At 40.8% G+C, this 18922-nt stretch overlaps 1 protein-coding gene across 1 annotated transcript in view; it reads right to left on the reverse strand.

Moving 5' to 3' along the window:
• Positions 1-435: 435 nt before the first annotated feature.
• Positions 436-18922, reverse strand: part of gask1b (golgi associated kinase 1B) — a 47987-nt gene continuing 29500 nt past the window's right edge. The window contains exons 3-4 of the mRNA XM_043674001.2: positions 16913-17139; positions 436-6197 (exon numbers count right to left, since the gene is read on the reverse strand). Coding sequence (XP_043529936.1) covers positions 5990-6197; positions 16913-17139 — 435 coding nt within the window. The 3' untranslated portion in view covers positions 436-5989. The remainder of the gene's footprint in view (positions 6198-16912; positions 17140-18922) is intronic.

Here is an 18922-nt window from a genome sequence, read left to right on the forward strand (position 1 = left end):
AATGCTGAATTTTGGCATGAATAGGCATGATTGGTACCTTGATTGTTCTAAAAAGACAAAGAGGCATGCTGTTTGATACACCCATCAGTCTTTGGGAAGCCCCAGGCTAACATGCTTAGCATCACGCCAACACAAAAATTCATATGGGTCTAAGGTTGTCACTTCTGGTCTTGAAAAATGCCCACTGACGAAAAGGTATCTCAAAACGTTGAGAAACAGGTGACACTCACTGTATCTCGCTGCACAAGAGGTATTCACCACCAACAGGGTGCAGCTATTGAGGCAATAAGATGTTCTGCTTATCATACCAAAGAAAAATGTAGGCCTGATCAGTGCAAGACAAAATGCCTCTTTTTCAACAAAACCCAAGTTCTGTACTACCTGAAGACCAAACGACATATTATTTGGTGAAAGCCAAAAATAAATATGCCAAAATACTGTGTATAAATTACTTTAATTTTTCGTGGAGCATATAGTTTAAATGTGAAAAGACATGTAACATGTTATAATCAAATCCTGAAATCCAAAATGTCAATGTAAGTTCTTAAATATAACCTATACATTCATTATACACTTGTATTAGTTCAAAATAATAATATTTTATCATATCGTTGGTCAGTGCCTATCCCGAAGTAAGTTTATCCATATGTATTCGGACCTCCATTTGCTGTCCCTGCAGACAAAGGTTTTGTGTACAATGTTCATGGTTCGTATTAATGCGTCATATCAGTTGACAGCAAATGTTTCTCTGCAGATTGACAAGGGCCAAATCAGTTTGTGGCCTCTGAGTTGGAATTGTCCTGCTACCATGCTGCATAATCTAAAAGTTGGCAAAGTCTTGCCCAGTGACAGAATACATTATTTATGTCACATTACAAAATACCATCCTTTTAAAATATCTGGTGAATCACATGAAGTTTGTGGGCTGTTTGAAATGATAAATAAAGATTTATGATCTTCAATATCCTCAAATAGGCTTCTTCTAATGTCCAATCCAAAAGTTTCTCCCATTGTGATGAGACCTTTATTGGTCAGACCATTGAGTATCAGAGTTGGGAGATCATGTTGCCGCTGTACAGAACGTTGGTTAGGCCACTTTTGGAATATTGTATGTAATTCTGGCCTCCTTCCTATCGGAAGGATGTTATGAAACTTGAAAGGATTCAGCAAAGATTTTGCCAGTGTTGGAGGATTTGAGCTATAGACAGAGGCTGAATAGGCTGCGCCAGTTTTCCCTGGAGCGTCGGAGGCTGAGGGGTGACCTTATAGAGGTTCATAAAATCATGAGGGGCATGCACAGGGAAAACAGACAAGGTATTTTCCTGGGGTGGGGGAGTCCAGAACTAGAGGGCATAGGTTTAGGGTGACAGGGGAAAGATATAAAAGAGACCTAAGAGGCAACTTTTTCACGAAGAGGGTGGTGCCTGTATGAATGAGCTGCCAGAGGAAGTGGTGGAGGCTAGTAAATTTAAAAGGCATCTGGGTGGGTGAATAAATAGGAAGGGTTTAGAAGGATATGGTCAAAGTGCTGGCAAATGGGAGTAGATTAGGTTCGGGTATCTGGGCGGCATGGCCAAGTTGGACCGAAGGGTCTGTTTCCATGCTGTATATCTCTATGATTCTATAGCATTCTTTCATAATGGCTGGTACCTCTGTTGTTTGGGTCTAGTGGTGTATTGACTTGCAATCATTGCTGTATTGTTATTTTCGGTAGGAACTTAATTACTCATTAATAAATTGTGATACTATTGCTTCATACATTCATTCCCAAATGTCTATCATTTCTCAATTTTTCAACCACAGTAATATATACATTTACTTTGAAAGAATTGTATAATTTGCATGTATTATTGAGGTTTATTTGCATGTTAGAAAGAAGTCCAATTTAAATTAATGTGTATTTTTGTTTTGTCTTTGAGCTGAAGCCAGAATTGGGGTTTACAACATATTTTTCAAACTGTAACTTCCATGAATTGTTAGTACACTTTATTGACATAGGATGGAATTTTTAATTAAAATTCAGTGAATTGATAATGGTTTCCTGGTGCTTTAATTATGTTGATTTTGTTCTGTGTTTAATAGCAAAATAATATGTTAAATTTGGGAAATCTCAAATGTGATCCTATAATTCTTACCTTAAGCAGTAAAGGATTAAATTGCTCAAATATGCTACCAAGTCCAGGAGGGCATACTTGAGAGTATTTCCAATATCTGTGATGGAGAAAAGTAGACTAATCTTTTAAGAATGTAAGAACTAGGAGAAGGTGTAGGTAATTCAGCCCCTCAAGCCTAAACCACCATTTGATGTAATCATGGCTGATTTCATAGAACATAGAACATAGAAGAATACAGCGCAGTACAGGCCCTTCGGCCCTCGATGTTGCGCCGATCCAAGCCCACCTAACCTACACTAGCCCACTATCCTCCATATGCCTATCTAATGCCCGCTTAAATGCCCATAAAGAGGGTGAGTCCACCACTGCTACTGGCAGGGCATTCCATGAACTCACGACTCGCTGAGTAAAGAAACTACCCCTAACATCTGCCCTATACCTATCCCCCCTTAATTTAAAGCTATGCCCCCTTGTAATAGCTGACTCCATACGTGGAAAAAGGTTCTCACGGTCAACCCTATCTAAACCCCTAATCATCTCGTACACCTCTATCAAGTCATCCCAAACCTTCTTTTCTCCAATGAAAACAACCTCAAGTGCCTCAGCCTTTCCTCATACGATCTTCCTACCATACCAGGCAACATCCTGGTAAACCTCCTCTGCACCCGTTCCAGTGCCTCCACATCCTTCCTATAGTATGGTGACCAAAACTGCACACAATACTCCAGATGCGGCCGCACCAGAGTCTTATACAACTGCAACATGATCTCAGGACTCCGGAACTCAATTCCTCTACCAATAAAAGCCAGTACGCCATTTGCCTTCTTCACCGCACTATCTACCTGGGTGGCAACTTTCAAAGATCTGTGTACATGGACACCAAGATCCCTCTGCTCATCCACACTACCAAGTATCCGACCATTAGCCCAGTACCCCATCTTTTTGTTACTCTTACCAAAGTGAATCACTTCACACTTAGCTACATTGAACTCCATTTGCCACCTTTCTGCCCAGTTCTGCAGCTTATCTATATCCCGCTGTAACCTGCCACATCCTTCCTCACTGTCAACAACTCCTCCGACTTTCGTATCATCCGCAAACTTGCTCACCCAACCTTCTAGCCCCTCCTCCAGGTCATTTATAAAAATGACAAACAGCAATGGTCCCAAAACAGATCCTTGCGGAACACCGCTAGTAACGGCACTCCAAGATGAACCTTTACCATCAACTACTACCCTCTGTCTTCTTCCAGCCAGCCAACTCCTAATCCAAACCTCCAACTCATCCTCAATGCCATACCTCCATGGGGAACCTTATCAAACGCCTTACTAAAATCCATATACACCACATCTACCGCTTTCCCCTCGTCCACCTCCTTAGTCACCTTCTCAAAGAATTCAATAAGGTTTGTGAGGCACGACCTGCCCTTCACAAAACCATGCTGACTATCCTTGATCACATTATTCCTATCCAGATGTTCATAAATCCTATCCCTTACAATTCTCTCTAAGACTTTGCCCACAACAGAAGTGAGACTCACCGGCCTATAATTACTAGGGTTATCCCTACTCCCCTTCTTGAACAAGGGAACCACATTTGCTAGCCTCCAGTCTTCTGGCACTACTCCTGTAGACAACGAGGACATAAAAATCAAGGCCAATGTCTCTGCAATCTCCTCCCTTGCTTCCCAGAGAATCCTAGGATAAATGCCATCAGGCCCAGGGGACTTATCTATTTTCACCCTTTCCAGAATTTCCAACACCTCTTCCCTACATACCTCAAAGCCATTCATTCTACTTAATTGTGACTCAGTATTCACATCGGCAACAATGTCCTGTTCCTGAGTGAATACTGACAAAATGTATTCATTCAGTGTCTCCCCAATCTCTTCAGCCTCCACACGCAACTTCCCACTACTATCCTTGACTGGACCTATTCCTACCCTAGTCATTCTTTTATTCCTGACATACCTATAGAAAGCCTTAGGGGTTTCCCTAATCCTACCAACTAAGGATCTTTCATGTCCCCTCCTTGCTGCTCTTAGCTCTCTCTTCAGGTCCTTCCTGGCTACCTTAAAACTCTCAATCGCCCCAATTGAACCTTCACGCCTCATCTTTACATAGGCCGCCCTCTTCCATTTAACAAGGGATTCCAATTCCTTATTAAACCACGGCTCCCTCACACGACCCTTTCCTCCCTGCCTGACAGGTACATACTTATCAAGGATACTCAATAGTTGCTCCTTGAACAAACTCCACATATCAATTACGCCCTTGCCTTGAAGCCTACTTTTCCAAGCCACGCATCCTAAGTCATGCCTCACCGCATCATAATTTCCCTGCCCCCAGCTATAACTCTTGCCCTGCAGTGCACACTTATCCCTCTCCATCACTAGAGTAAAAGTCACCGAATTGTGGTCACTGTCCCCAAAGTGCTCACCTACTTCTAATTCTAACACCTGGCCCCTGGTTCGTTACCCAGAACCAAATCCAGTATGGCCTCACCTCTTGTTGGCCTATCTACATATTGTGTCAAGAAACCCTCCTGCACACATTGGACAAACACCGACCCATCTAACGAACTAGAGCTATAGCTTTCCCAATCAATATCAGGAAAGTTAAAGTCCCCCATAACAACCACCCTATTACTTTCACTCTTCTCCTGAATCATCCTCGCAATCCTTTCTTGTATGTTTCTAGGACTATTAGGAGGCCTGTAAAAAACTCCTAACAGGGTGACCTCACCTTTCCTATTCCTAACCTCAGCCCAAACTACCTCAGATGGCGAGTCTTCATCCATCGTCCTTTCCACAGCTGTAATACGATCTTTGACAAGCAATGCCACACCTCCCCCTCTTTTACCCCCACCTCTGACCCTACTAAAACATTTAACCCCTGGAACCTGCAACAGCCAATCCTGTCCCTGTTCTACCCATGTCTCCGTAATAGCCACAACATCGAAGTCCCAGGTACCAACCCACACTGCAAGTTCACCTACCTTATTTCGTATACTTTCATCTCAGCCTCAACTCCACTTTCCTGCCTACTGCCCATTACCCTTAAATCCATGACTAATTTAAAAAATCTGTCTAACTCCTCCTTAGATTTACCCAAAAGAAACAAACATCAGTTTGAGTTAAACATGCTGGGAACATGCTGCAGGTGGTTGATAAAAAGATTTACGATTATACAGTGCCTATTGCATACAATTTATTGTTCTCTCCTCGGATACTGACTGATCTACTGTGTTGCTAGCATTTCCTGCTCTTATTTCAGTTAGGCAACATTTGTATGTTCTTGATTCTTTACCTATATCCAAATTCTAAATCTAACAGTAGCGCAAGAGCTCAGGTCTGCTTGTCTACCATAGATGACTAATGAGGAGTATCTGTGCATTCTTTAAAGGAGGTGTAATCTCAGAGCCCCCTGCAAGCAATCACTAGTCACATACCTCTCTGGTAAACTAACTGATTGAGACGTTGTTGTGGAAAAAGCCAATTAATTCAGGCCTGAACATCACATCACCTCGTCAGGCAAGAAAACCCAACTTCATAAAGATTAAGCATACTTTGATAAATTTATTTCTTCAGTATTTAGTGTTTGAAAACACTTTCCTAGAGTTACTTTCCTCCTTAGGCAGTTTTGCTGGTAAATAATTTATGAGTTGCTTCAACTCATGTTGTCTCTTAAACATCAGTCATACCATTTGATGACTGTAAGTACTTCTGTCATATAAAGTTTGTGTTTGATGAAATTAATAGAGAAAATTCGTAACAGCAAGAAAGCACCAAGATTGAGGCATGAACCTATATTGTAACTGATACTTGATATCAATTGTTATAATTGATAACTGATATTAATCAATAGTGCAGACAATTACTCATTCATCGGGAGCACCTTGAATCCATGTGCATTAATATAAGTAAGAAAAATCATTGCTCTCCTTTCAATCACATCAATCAGTTTCTCAATTCCTCTGCGGCCTCCTTGACTTTCCCAATAAAGTTTGTCAAGGAACAAAGACTGAAGAAGCCTTTCTCGAAGATGTCCATTCTTTAGGACGGATACAGCAGATTCTGGAAATCTATGGAAAAAAACAAAATCTATTTTATATACTGTTCATTATTGTTTTATTTAGTTAAATAATCAAAATATAAGCAGTATTATGTATCCATTGCAGGATGAGCTAAGCTGGCTGGAAGTCACCTATATGAAGTGAAATTCCATGATCACATTTTCATTTTGTCTCAAAAGTATTGGACTAGCCTGAAATATTTTTCAAAGTATAGCTGTGATTGTTTGAGTAAATAAACCACCCGAAAATTTATCAAAGCTACACCTCATAGATAGGAATGAGGTAAATGATTAGGATTCTGTAATTGATAACGTGGGCGGCACGGTGGCTCAGTGATCAGCACTGCTGCCTCACAGCACTAGCTATCCAGGTTCAATTCCCACCTCAGGCAACTATCTGTGTGGAGTTTGCACATTCTCCCCGTGTCTGTGTGGGTTTCCTCCGGGTGCTCCAGTTTCCTCCCATAATCCAAAGATCTGCAGGCCAGGTGAATTGGCTGTGCAAAATTAGTGTTAGGTGCATTAGTCAGGGGTAAATATAGGGTAGGGGAATGGGTAGGTTACTCTTCAGAGGGTCGATGTGGACTTGTTGGGCCAAAGAGTCTTTGTCCATACAGTAGGGAATCTAATCTGATCTGATCTAATTTCTCAAGTATTAAACAGCCTGAGTATTCTTGAATATGTAGGTAATTCCCATATATCTCTCCTCAACCTCCACTCTGACCTTAGAGTCTGATACCTGTACATATGTCTGTACTTTAGAACTTCCACAGGGTCCAACATGCATACCACATCCAATGACCCAAGGATTTGGGCCAGTGTTGGTCTGTTTTTCAGTAAATATGAGTCTCGATTATGGGCTCAAATCTTGGAATAGGAATCTGAACCCTCAATTTCCTGAGTACTAGTAGCTGACCCAAAGTAACTTGTACTCAAAATATGATGAAGATAGTACCAAACATTACGCAGGAGTACATATACTTATATAGCTTCCAATTTTCAGCAAAACCACGGTTTTATTATTAATGTTGATGGAATTAATGTTCATGTTACATTGAGCTCCAGCCAATCTATTGATGTCATACACAACCTGTGGGTGAATATAGTGAGTTCTACACTTGTCATAGTAGGGAGCTGATGAATTTGTCATACTTTTGAGAATCCTAGTAATTATGCCTGACCAGTAATATAACTGTTCTTGTTGCTGTCATACCATGAACCATATTGAAAAGTGCTTTTTTGTAAGGACACCTCTACAATTGATCATGAGGTAGGTTCTAGGCAAAGTATAGTCAAAGGAGGATTGGTGGCAGTGAATACTTCCAACAATCCTTTCTCTGAACCATATACTGGCAGAGGTGGCAGATACCATGAGGGGCCAGTAGCAGCAATCAGGGTTTCGCAAAAGCTAAATTGTGGTTATATTGTGCACTTGGTTTCAGTTAAGGATTGAGAATGGCTTCTCTTATTTTGCTTCTATTTATCAATGTATTTCATGCATTCTCCATAAATCTGTCCTTGTAGTAAACTCAGTACATGCCTTGAAAATCCTTCCAAAATATTTAGTAAAATATTTAACATCGCATATTTTAATTGTCTCTAAAAACATCGGTAACATTTTAGTTTTAGAGCTTTCATGGACATTGGACATCTGATCATGAAATGGCCCAACTTTAGAAAAGAAAACATAATTTAGCTTTTCCAAAAGAGATACCATCGCAATCTGAGAAACTATTTCCAGTGTTTTTTGTTTTCAGTTGCTGGCTTCCTACATATTCAGGATGTGCCTTTGCTGCTCAGAAGACCAGATGTTTGGTCACCTTTAACCTAGATTACGTGACATCAGACACAGGAAGTATTTTAAAACACACTAAAATCTGGATGCTACAGCACCCATTTTTTTGAGGATAGAGGGGGAGACAGTAGAGACAGGTGAATCAGTATGGCTTTCCACACACAAGAATGCTTTATTTGAAACTATTCTTCTAGGCTTCACAGTGAACATACAGACCAGTACTTGGCACTTCATAATCAGACTGACTGTTGGCCCAGTGCAGTGTCCTCACCTGGCTATCTTTATCCTCTAAGGACAAAGAACAGGAAGTGTACAATGTGTCGTACATCTGGACCCTCCACAGCAGCCAGCATTGACCCTTCCAAATCGACAATTTCAGTTGCTGATCTCAGCAACCAGCCCACTCAGCTTAGTTCCTAAGAAGTAACACTCATTTTCCCATTCCACCTCCTCCAGCTTCAATCCCAAGTTTCACTGATGAGTCACCAACCACTATTTTGCTCCCAGCATATTCACCCCCTCTTTATTCCACAACGTGTCATGAATTATCACTTAGTTGTTTGGTATGTATGAGATCTTGGCTTTTGGATTATTATTCAAAGACTTCCCTACATACAACATACTCGGCATATTCTGAACATTCACCAGGTATATAGACTTCCGTGAAGGCAATATAGCTCTCAGCACCAAGTCGATTTTGCCCTCTCCCTACTCTTCAAACCATTCTGAGACTACTATTATTGATATGAAAAGCTTTGCTTGCTTCTTACATTTCTGTTATGATCTACCTTGTTCTATCAATCATCATCGGCAGTCCCTCAGAGACAAGGATGCCTCTCTTCCACTCTCAGGATGAGTCTCTAGGTGGCTGTACAGACCAATACAGCTACTGCAGGCTTTGTTACCCTTGGGGCAGGTGATGGTCATGGGAAGGGATGAGTGGGATATTGGTGTAGCAGCACGCTCCTTTCACTGTTTTCGCCTGGCTTCCATTTTTTTCCCGATGGCAAGTCTCAAGGTGCTCAATGCCTTCCCGATGTTATGATTTGGAGATGCCGGTGTTGGACTGGGGTGTACAAAGTTAAAAATCACACACTCTCACATACACACCGACACAGGTACACACAGACGCGTACACAGACACACCGACACACCCTTATAGACACACACACTCCCACACTCACACATGCACCCCCTCACAGACTTAAGACACTCTGCACTCACTACACACACAGACACACACACACAGACACACACATACTCTCACACTCACAACCCCCACCCCAGACAGACACACACACACACAGACAGACAGACAAAGACCCACATGCACACATATATTTTGTGTGGTGAATTTGTACTTGCAGAGTTACATTGCACTTTGCTCAAAAACTGCATACATTCATGTAGAACTCTGAGCTCAAAAACTGCATGAAATTATGTAAAACTCTGTTATCTCACTTTTTAGATTAGAATGAATCTAATCATCAGGTCATAGACAGAGAACACAGGGGGCTAACACCTTCAACATATTGTCTAGCTATCACCATTGTTAACAGCTAACCCGAGAATGCAACTTTAAAAAAAAGGATTTTGTGATTTACACATGAAAGAAGTGAAACTATCACCGTATTCTAACAGATGAAAGGCTTAACAGACAATCAATTCTTCAATGTATAATTTCAGTTACATCACACTGCAAATTTTTGCTATAAATTCTGTGTTACGATCGAGCCCTCCACAATCACCTGATGAAGGAGCGTCGCTCCGAAAGCTAGTGCTTCCAATTAAACCTGTTGGACTATAATCTGGTGTTGTGTGATTTTTAACTTTGTACTTCCTGATGTTACTCCTCCAGTTTGGACAGTCTTGAACCAGTGATTCCCAGGTGTTTGTGAGAATGTCGTGCTTTGCCAGTGAGGCCTTCCTGAATGTTCAGCTGTGTCTTTGCTGCTCAGAAAACAGATGGTTGGTCATCTTTAACCTGATTACGCATCATGAGATCACTACAAGAGAAGTTTCACTGGAAATATTTTAAAACATATTAAAATCCAGATGCAACAGCACCCATTTTACAGGGTAGAGAGGGAGACAGTAGAGATAGGGGATTCAGTGTGGCTTTCCACACCTAAAATCACTGAAGTGCTTCTTCTTACACTTGGGGCTCACCTGCCATTTCAAAGCTGCGAGTAGAGCATTTCCATCCTTATTCTTCTTCCCTCGGAAAGATGTCCCATATGAACATATGATATTGGAGCAAAAGTAAACCTTGCAATCCTCTCATGTCTGCTCCACTGTTCAATAAGCTCATAGCTGATCTGTCTGTGTTTCAAATCCCAGATTTCTGTTTACCCCGATAACACTCTACCCCTCTACCTAACAAGAACAATCTATCCCCGCCTAAAACTATTTGATGATTCCATCTCTACTACCTTCAGAGGAAGAAAATTATAAATTCACACAACCTCAAGGAAAAATATATTCTCATCTCTGTCCTCAAATGGCAACCTCTGATTTTAGAACAGTGCCCTCGAGTTCTGGACTGACTCACAAGAGACAATATCCTTTCCGTGTCCACCTTGACAATGCCATTTTGGATCTTATACATTTCAATCAATTATACATCACCCCTCACTCTTCCAAACTCCGATGGAAATTAGGAGGAGAAAGTGAGGGCTGCAGATGCTGGAGATCAGAGCTGAAAATGTGTTGCTGGAAAAGCGCAGCAGATCAGGCAGCATCCAAGGAACAGGAGAATCGACGTTTCGGGAATAAGCCTGAAGAAGGGCTTATGCCCGAAACGTCGATTCTCCTGTTCCTTGGATGCTGACTGACCTGCTGCGCTTTTCCAGCAACACATTTTCAGCTCCGATGGAAATGAGCCCAACTTGTCCAAAATACCCACAAAAGACAACCCACTCATTCTGGGTATCAACTTATTAAACCTCCTCTGAAATGCCTTCAATGCATTTATAAACTTCCTAAAATAGGGACACTAAACTTGCACAAAGTGGTCTTACAAATGTCCTGTCCAACTGAAGCATGATATGTTTATTTTAATGTTAAATTTATCTTGTATTAAAAATTAGAATCCCCTTTTAGCCTTCCTGACCATGCACTGTACCTGCACAGATATTAACTTTTTGTGATGCATATATCAGAACATCCATCTTCAAAAAAGAAGACAGAAGGGTCATATGCAAAACTACAGAAGGGTCCTGTGTTCACCTCAGGGAATGTCATTGCAAAAATCTTCCTTACTAACCCCCTCCCAGTGGATAAAGAGCTCTTCCCAAAGTCTCATGAAGATTCCATCCATCAGCAGGCATGATCTTCATGGCAAGAGGAGCCCAAGAAAGGTGAACACAGTAACCTCTATATGTGGCATTCTTCAACTCTGTCAACCAGAAGGGACCTTGAAGCATCCTCTACAAATTTGGTTGCCCACAAAAGTTCATCACTAAACTCTACCTGTTGCATGGCAACATGCAAACCGTCATCTTCACCAACATATCCACTACAAACTCAGTAAGTGCAAACTGGTGTCAAGAAAGACCATATCGTTGCATCAATACCTTTCACCATTTGCTCACTGCAACCCACATCCATGAAGCTTCAAGCTGGAGTGGAGCAAACCTGCAGGACAAGCAGGAAACTGTTCGATCTCCAGTCACTGCCAGTCCAGGATCAAAGCCACTCCAGACTCTCTCATCAAACTGCAATATGCAAACATTTACATTCAGCTCTATACTGACAATGATGCATTCACAAAGGCATTTGTACCTTTGGCAATAATCCATGGACCAGCTCCTCTGCCAGCCTGTGCTCCAAATGGAGCACTGCCCCCATACTATCAAGGCCTACAAGGAGCCGCTGGACAATGTGAGTGACTTCTTATTACTTGGGAGTCTCCTTCCATGGAGAGCAGATGAGGAAAGATTAAATTCAACATCACTTCCATGTGCAACTGCAGCCTTCCATTGTCTGAGAAAATTAGTGCTCGATCACAAGACCTCAAACTAGACATCAAACTCAAGGTCTACAGGACTACAGTATTACCCATCTTTCTGCATGTGTAATCTGGAAATGTACAAGCAGACAACTTAAATCCAGAGAGAAATATACGAGCAATGCTTCTACATACGCTTGCAAATCCATTGGTAAAATCAGTGTTCTCGCTCAAAGTTACTGTCAATCAGCTGGATTGGGAACTTTTTTTTAGATTTGATTCTCTACAATGTGGAAACAGGCCCTTTGGCCCAACAAGTCCACACCGACCCTCCGAAGAGAAACTCACCCAAACTCATTCTCCTACCTTATATTTGCACCTGACTAATGCACCTAACACTGTGGCCAATTTAGCATGGCCAATCCACCTGTACATCTTTGGATTGTGGGAGGAAACCGGAGCAAACCTATGCAGACACAGGGAGAATGTGCAAACTCTACACAGACAGGTGGGAATCAAACCCATGACCCTGGTATTGTGAGGCAGCAGTGCTAACCACTGAGCCACCGTGCCACCCAATCATCATTTGCATTCAAGATCACATCATTTGTATTCCTGACACAAGTCTTTAAAAATGAACTCTCCACTCTCAGCTTTGTCATGACAAGTTGAGGCAAACAGTTGAAGCAGCGTATGAAAACTCGACCCAAGTATCAAACAGCTCCCTTCCCCCAGCCTTGGCATGCTATGTCCAATGCCCAACTTTGAACTGTTTAGTCACCTCAAAACTAAAATTCCTGGGTGAAAGAAAGTCATCCTTGATCCTAAAGGTGGGTAAGAAAACTATGCCAGCACCATCCCAGTTGTGAGGAGTGACAGCGATGGAGCTTAAAATTTCACAACACCACAGAGAACAAAAGCAGCCCTATTAAAGATTCCAACTTGGCACTTTGCGGTTCCTATGCCACAGTCACTGTCTCGGGAGTGACTCTAACCCACTTCCACCCCAGAGAGAACAAGTACTACTCAGGGTGCATATTCCCAAGTTATGGGCGACAAGCCAGGAAATTCAGGAATTAAGCTATCTGATGTGGGAATAGAAATCTGGTCCTTCCACTTAGATTTTCTTCCACCTTCACCGTCACAGATTATTTTCTCCAGATTCCCCCTTCATCCTCACTGTTACTGATTATTCCACTCAGATTCCCCCTTCACTCATTGTGTCTGATTATTCTGCTCAGTTTCCCAACCAAGGACCAAATATTTTAACGTCACATCTTATGTAATTCTTTTAAGTTAGTCAACAGGAATTTAAGGTATTCATTTCTATTGGAATTATAACAAGTTGAGCAAGTACATCAGTGAGACAGAGGTTATTCTTCAGATTTGTATTACTGCAAGGAACTGATATAATGGGTGCTGTACAGCAAGCTTACTAAATTAAAAAGACATTGAACTGGAATCTCTATTTTTTGGCATTAAAATATTTTAAGGAGCATATTGAACTATGTACAGTATATCACATATTCCTTTACTTACAGTTTATCAATTGATGTATTTCTATTCATTAACAACTTTTATGCTGAAATATTCTGTTCATTTACTCCATATGTTAAACAACATACCAACCAAATATATTATTCATTGACACATTTACATTCAGTAGAAGAGGCTGCAAGTACTGAGTTGGAATTGAAGAAGTCTAATTGCTTTAGGTGATGATACAACAATGACACAGTTATTTATCAGTGTTAAATTAGTAGTCTTGCTCAGTGTCACCAATATAGCCAGTTGGAAACATCATTGGAATTTCCAACATTTGATGTTGAATTTCCAGAAGAATATGAGAATCATTTCTCTTAATAGAAACAATTAGAACATGTAAAATAACTTGTATTTGAATACTTAACTGGATGGTGATCAAGAAGAAAGGGATGGAAAGGACTTCAATTTTGTATATTTTCGCTACTATAATAAATATTATGTTCCAACAGGCAATATGATTTTGGAAATTCCAGTTTTTGAATATATTGGGTAGTATACCAAGTTAGAATAGCATTGCTGATCCTTGTGAAAACAACCTGGATGATCAGAATCTAGCTGCCTGGACTGCGAATGAACATTGACAGTTAATGGTTCTTGCTGCATCTCCATGCTAGTTGTGGCACAACTAATCAGTAGCCTCTTCTCATTCTGCATAAAATGGTGCATCTCTTTTCCAAGTCTGTTTCTTGCATTATAGTTCTGATTATTCAACTTCTAGTCTCTTTTCAGCAATATTTAAAGAATGACAATGTTCCCTGGCGATGATAAATGAACTGGAATAAAATCCTAAGTTTTGAATTCAACCATTTGAATAAAAGTATTATTTGCTCAAAAAAACTTTCACGATTGAATTTTCTCATATTTTGGTTGTGTCATTTTCATTGAGTTTTATGATGGATTTCTCTCCATGAGGCCTAGCAAGTTTTCTCAAGCAACTGTCTCATTAACTACCATGCCTCTGTGGTGTTCTGATGGTTATCTGCTTCTTCCACTCACTGCAAGTACTCACCACTGCCAGGATATTCCGGGATTCCTGGTGCCAGGACCACTATAAATAGTCATTGCCAATATTAGGCGTTGACTGACAAAGTACACAATATTTGCCCCAGACATACAAATAAAAGGAAATTGAAGCCAAACAATTGCAAGCAGATGTCTGGAGGTCTCAGTGGATGAAGTGGTACAAAAGAGGATCATTGTCCTCTGCCAGAACCAGCAGAGGACACCATGATCAGACCATGCCAACCTGATTCAAGGTTGCCAGCTGGATCAGTGGGATCTCAACTATCCAGAGGAATGTGTAGCAATGAAGTTGAATGTCACTGGCTTTCTCTGATCTGCCAGGGTGGATGGCACTGTTTCTCTCTGCTATCTCATACTGTTTCTCTGCTACTGCATCCACCTCTTGCCAAGGCTCATTGCTCTACTCTCATTATTGCATCAATACCTTCCCTCCCTCACTCACTTACCAAATCCCCCATACTGTTAACCCTTCATGGCCTTTGTGCCTTCTGCTCACTCACCAGGACACTTTTCCATCTTCAGCTATCATTTCCCCAGCAACCTACATCTCACTGAATCCCTCCTTTTGTATCATTGCAGGTGCAAGTGGCCCACAGTGGGTCAGAAAGAGGCTGAGATGGGTGGTGGCATATCCACTGCCCATGAAGTGTGCCCTGGGGGATTGACAGGAGCTAGTGGCAAGCTGGAGTTGTCAGATACCACTCAGAAATCTCAGTGTTCGGTTTCTATCCAGCTCATAGAAAAATTGCAGCCTGCAAACGAATGAGGTGAGATTAGGTAGCAGTGAGGGTCACGTTGAGCAATATTGTAAATGTCATCTCCACATTTAGGATTTAGTTAGAAAATGCAACTTTTGCGTCTTGACAATGAGTATGGCCTCGTCTGACATCTCACCGCATCTCACCTGACAATTTCCCAAAATTCTTTACCATAGACCACATTGTTCAGGGCCTGGGAAGATTCTGCCCTCAGAATATAGCAATAGTATTGATTTAAAATAATTTAAAATGGCTCCAAAAATTATTGGTGAGGGATTTTGATGAGAAAAATTGCTTTTATCAAATGAAAATACTTTGTTTCTCTTTTCCCTATGTCAATATTAACATTTCATATTATTCACTGTGTCAAAATAAGTTCCAGAAGAGCTTCGCTGCATTTATCAATGTTGAGATTTCACTTTTGGCAATAGTTTATATGACAGGAAAACTCATATGTTCTGACATATCCAGAACAAGGGACCTATTCTCAACCAGCTCAGTACAAGGCACAATTGCATTCAGCAATCTGTGCTTGTAAGGATATGAAAGTCGGGCATTTGTCAGACCCATTTGTCTGCTATCATGTGATTCCTGTTGAAATCCAAGTGTGAGGATATTCATCAGGCAATCATGGCAGCAAGGTCTCCTATGAATCTGCTTTCCATCATCTATATAAGTGATTTGGATGTGAACATCTGAGATATAGGTAGTAAGTTTGCAGATGACACCAAAATTGGAGGTGTAGTGGACAGCGAAGAAGGTTACCTCAGAATACAACTGCACCTTGATCAGATGGGGCCAATGGGCTGTGGAGTGGCCGATGAAGTATAATTTTGATAAGTGTGAGGTGCTGTATTTTGGAAAAGCAAATCAGGGCAGGACTTATACACTTAATGCATAAAAACACTTTGGAGTCATAGTTCCTTGAAAGTGGAGTCGCAGATAGATAGAATAGTGAAGAAGGCATTTGGTATGCTTTCCTTTATTGATCAGTGTATTGAGTTATAGGAGTTGGGAGGTCATGTAGCAGCTGCGCAGGACATTGCTTAGACCACTTTTGGAATACTGTGTTCAATTCTGGTCTCCCTGCTATAGGAAGGATGTTGTGAAACTTGAAAGTGTTCAGAAAAGATTTATAAGGATGTTGCCAGGGTTGGAGGATTTGAGCTACAGGGAGAGGCTGAATAGGCTAGGGCTATTGTCCCTGAGGGGTGACCTTATAGAGATTTAAAAGAGACCTAATGGGCAACTTTTTCACACAGAGGGTGGTGCATGTATAGAATGAGCTGCCAAAGGAAGTAGTCGAGGCGAGTACAATTGCAACATTTAAAAAGCATCTAGATGGGAATATGAATAGGCAGGGTTTAGAGGGATATGTGCCATATGCTGGCAAATGGGACTAGATTAATTTAGGATATCAGGTTGGCAGGGACGAGTCGGACCGAAGGATCTGTTTCCAAGCTGTACAGCTCAATGACTCTATGAATGAAAAGCCTGTATCAATTTCAGTCAAGGTTAACACATGATGAAGAAGAACCAATGAACTCACTCCACCACTGACGCTCAGTAGCAGCACTAATGCATTATCTACGAGATGCACTGCAGAAATTAGACACCACCATGCTGATTATTCTCATCACAAATATCATACTCACTCAGTTATTCCTTCTAAAACTTTAAAATTTAAATTATCTTCATTTCTGTCAAAGTAGCCTTTATTGTCTATGAATACTAAATGCCGATGATCATCTTCTCTGGATATGATATGAACTAAATTGATGTTGTCCTGATTGTCACAGTTCACGTTCCAGCCATTTCGAACACAAGTATCCTCTTTTCTGGGTCTGAATCCACAGCAATTTCTGTCAAGGCGATTATAAACCTGAAAGAACAAAGTCTCTACAATGATATTGAAACTACAATCAATTAATTATTTAGATTTCAATATCAATTGACAAACACAGAACGAGGTACAGAATATTATAAGTCTATACATAATTAGGCCACACAGTAATCATTCCAAGTAAATAAGTTGTCTTTGATTTTGAAATTGTACTTGAGAAGAAATTTAGCTGTCTTATGATTACCTCAATACTGTGCATACTCAACAGTATTCATTCCATATTTGACAAATAAAATATCTATTAATAGTCTGAATTCTGGTGCTTCTTTCTCCAACTTATTACCTGCTTATTTGTCTACAGTTCCTATCAGTAAAAATACATTTGAAATTATTGATTTCAGACCATGAAAGTTTGATTCAGGTGCTTTTTAAAGATTTAAATAGACTTTGGGTAGTTAATTTTGCATGTGTTTCTGTTTTAATGAAAATGCCATTCATAGGATTAAGAAGTTGACCTAATCTTTCTTTAATTCATTTTGTAATACTAAATTTGAGACATTTTCGAAAACATTTAAATTAAATTTTCTGCTGAAAACTAGAATGTTATTTCTCTTACAATCAAAATTTCTTTGCAATTTACAAACATTCAATTGATGCCAAATGCACTGTCAGAGATTGGCACTCTGCTTATTTTTGACATAGAAGGAAACATTGTAGGTACTTTGATGTGCAGTACTTATTGTACCAACACTATTGGGTAGATTGTGCACATTGAAACAGGCTTTCCTGTTTATACATTAGGTCAAATTCTCCAAGGAACTGCAATCTCATGCATATTGCTATTCATCTTTTTTTTAATGAAAGAAGGGGCTTTTCTGAGAGTGGATTGTGATCGGACCTCCCTCAGAAATGTGCAGCCAGTCTGACAGTTCTTTCATGACACAGAACTGTTGGAGGAAGGCAAGTCATGTCTCCTTACCACAGCAGTCAGTTGCCATATTCTGAAATTAACAAATCCTGACACCCACTTTGACAGATATTATCAAATGATAAGGATATAAAGTAAGCGTGATATTGGGGTGCTGGGAGGGTAGAGTCCCAGATGGGTAAGGGGGCAGCGTGCCAGGTAAGCAGGTTGCCAGAGATAGCAAGCCAGATGAGTAGGGTACTGGGATAAATAGGGTGCTAGCTGGATAGAATGCTAACTGAGAAGGGATTAGGATGTCAAATGGGTAGGGGACCAGGGTGCAGGGAGGTGAGGGAAGTGATACAATGTTTTGGTAGGTTGGCAGTTAGGGATGGGGGGTGGGGCGCGTTATTTTTGGATCAGGTTTGGCAGTTAGGTTTTGGGTCAGAGTATGATGGAGTTGTCAAGTCAGGTCTGCCAAGGGAAAGGTGGTGTCAGTCGACTCCAGTGGAGAGATAGTTGAGTCTGGCAGGGGTGAAAGAGGGCTCGAGTCCCAGGAACAGTGATGCCAGTTCAGTGTCTGGGGCCTGTAAAGGATCAAAGGGAGGTTTTGTTGTGGGTATGTGAGGTAACAATAATGTCTGTTCAATAGTTGCTCAATAGTTGCACTTAATAGTCTTGTTTTTCCTGGGAAACTAATTTACTTAATTTCATTATCATCAAAGTCTCTAGTTTAATTGGACACTTTGGAAGGTTTCAGACATCAAGAACTTGCCTAGTGGAATCTTCAATTTCCTGGGCAATTCCTGTGGAGTATGGTATCACAAGGTCCTCATCTATGCTGGAGGAATTAGTCTTAAATCCAGACCATAATAAATGTATGAGTGGAACTGGTGCCAAAACCTACACTTTCAG

This window comes from Chiloscyllium plagiosum, unplaced genomic scaffold (assembly GCF_037043375.1).
Source record: "Chiloscyllium plagiosum isolate Xiang-an unplaced genomic scaffold, Cpla_swu_hap1 HiC_scaffold_36, whole genome shotgun sequence".
Lineage (NCBI taxonomy): Eukaryota > Metazoa > Chordata > Chondrichthyes > Orectolobiformes > Hemiscylliidae > Chiloscyllium > Chiloscyllium plagiosum.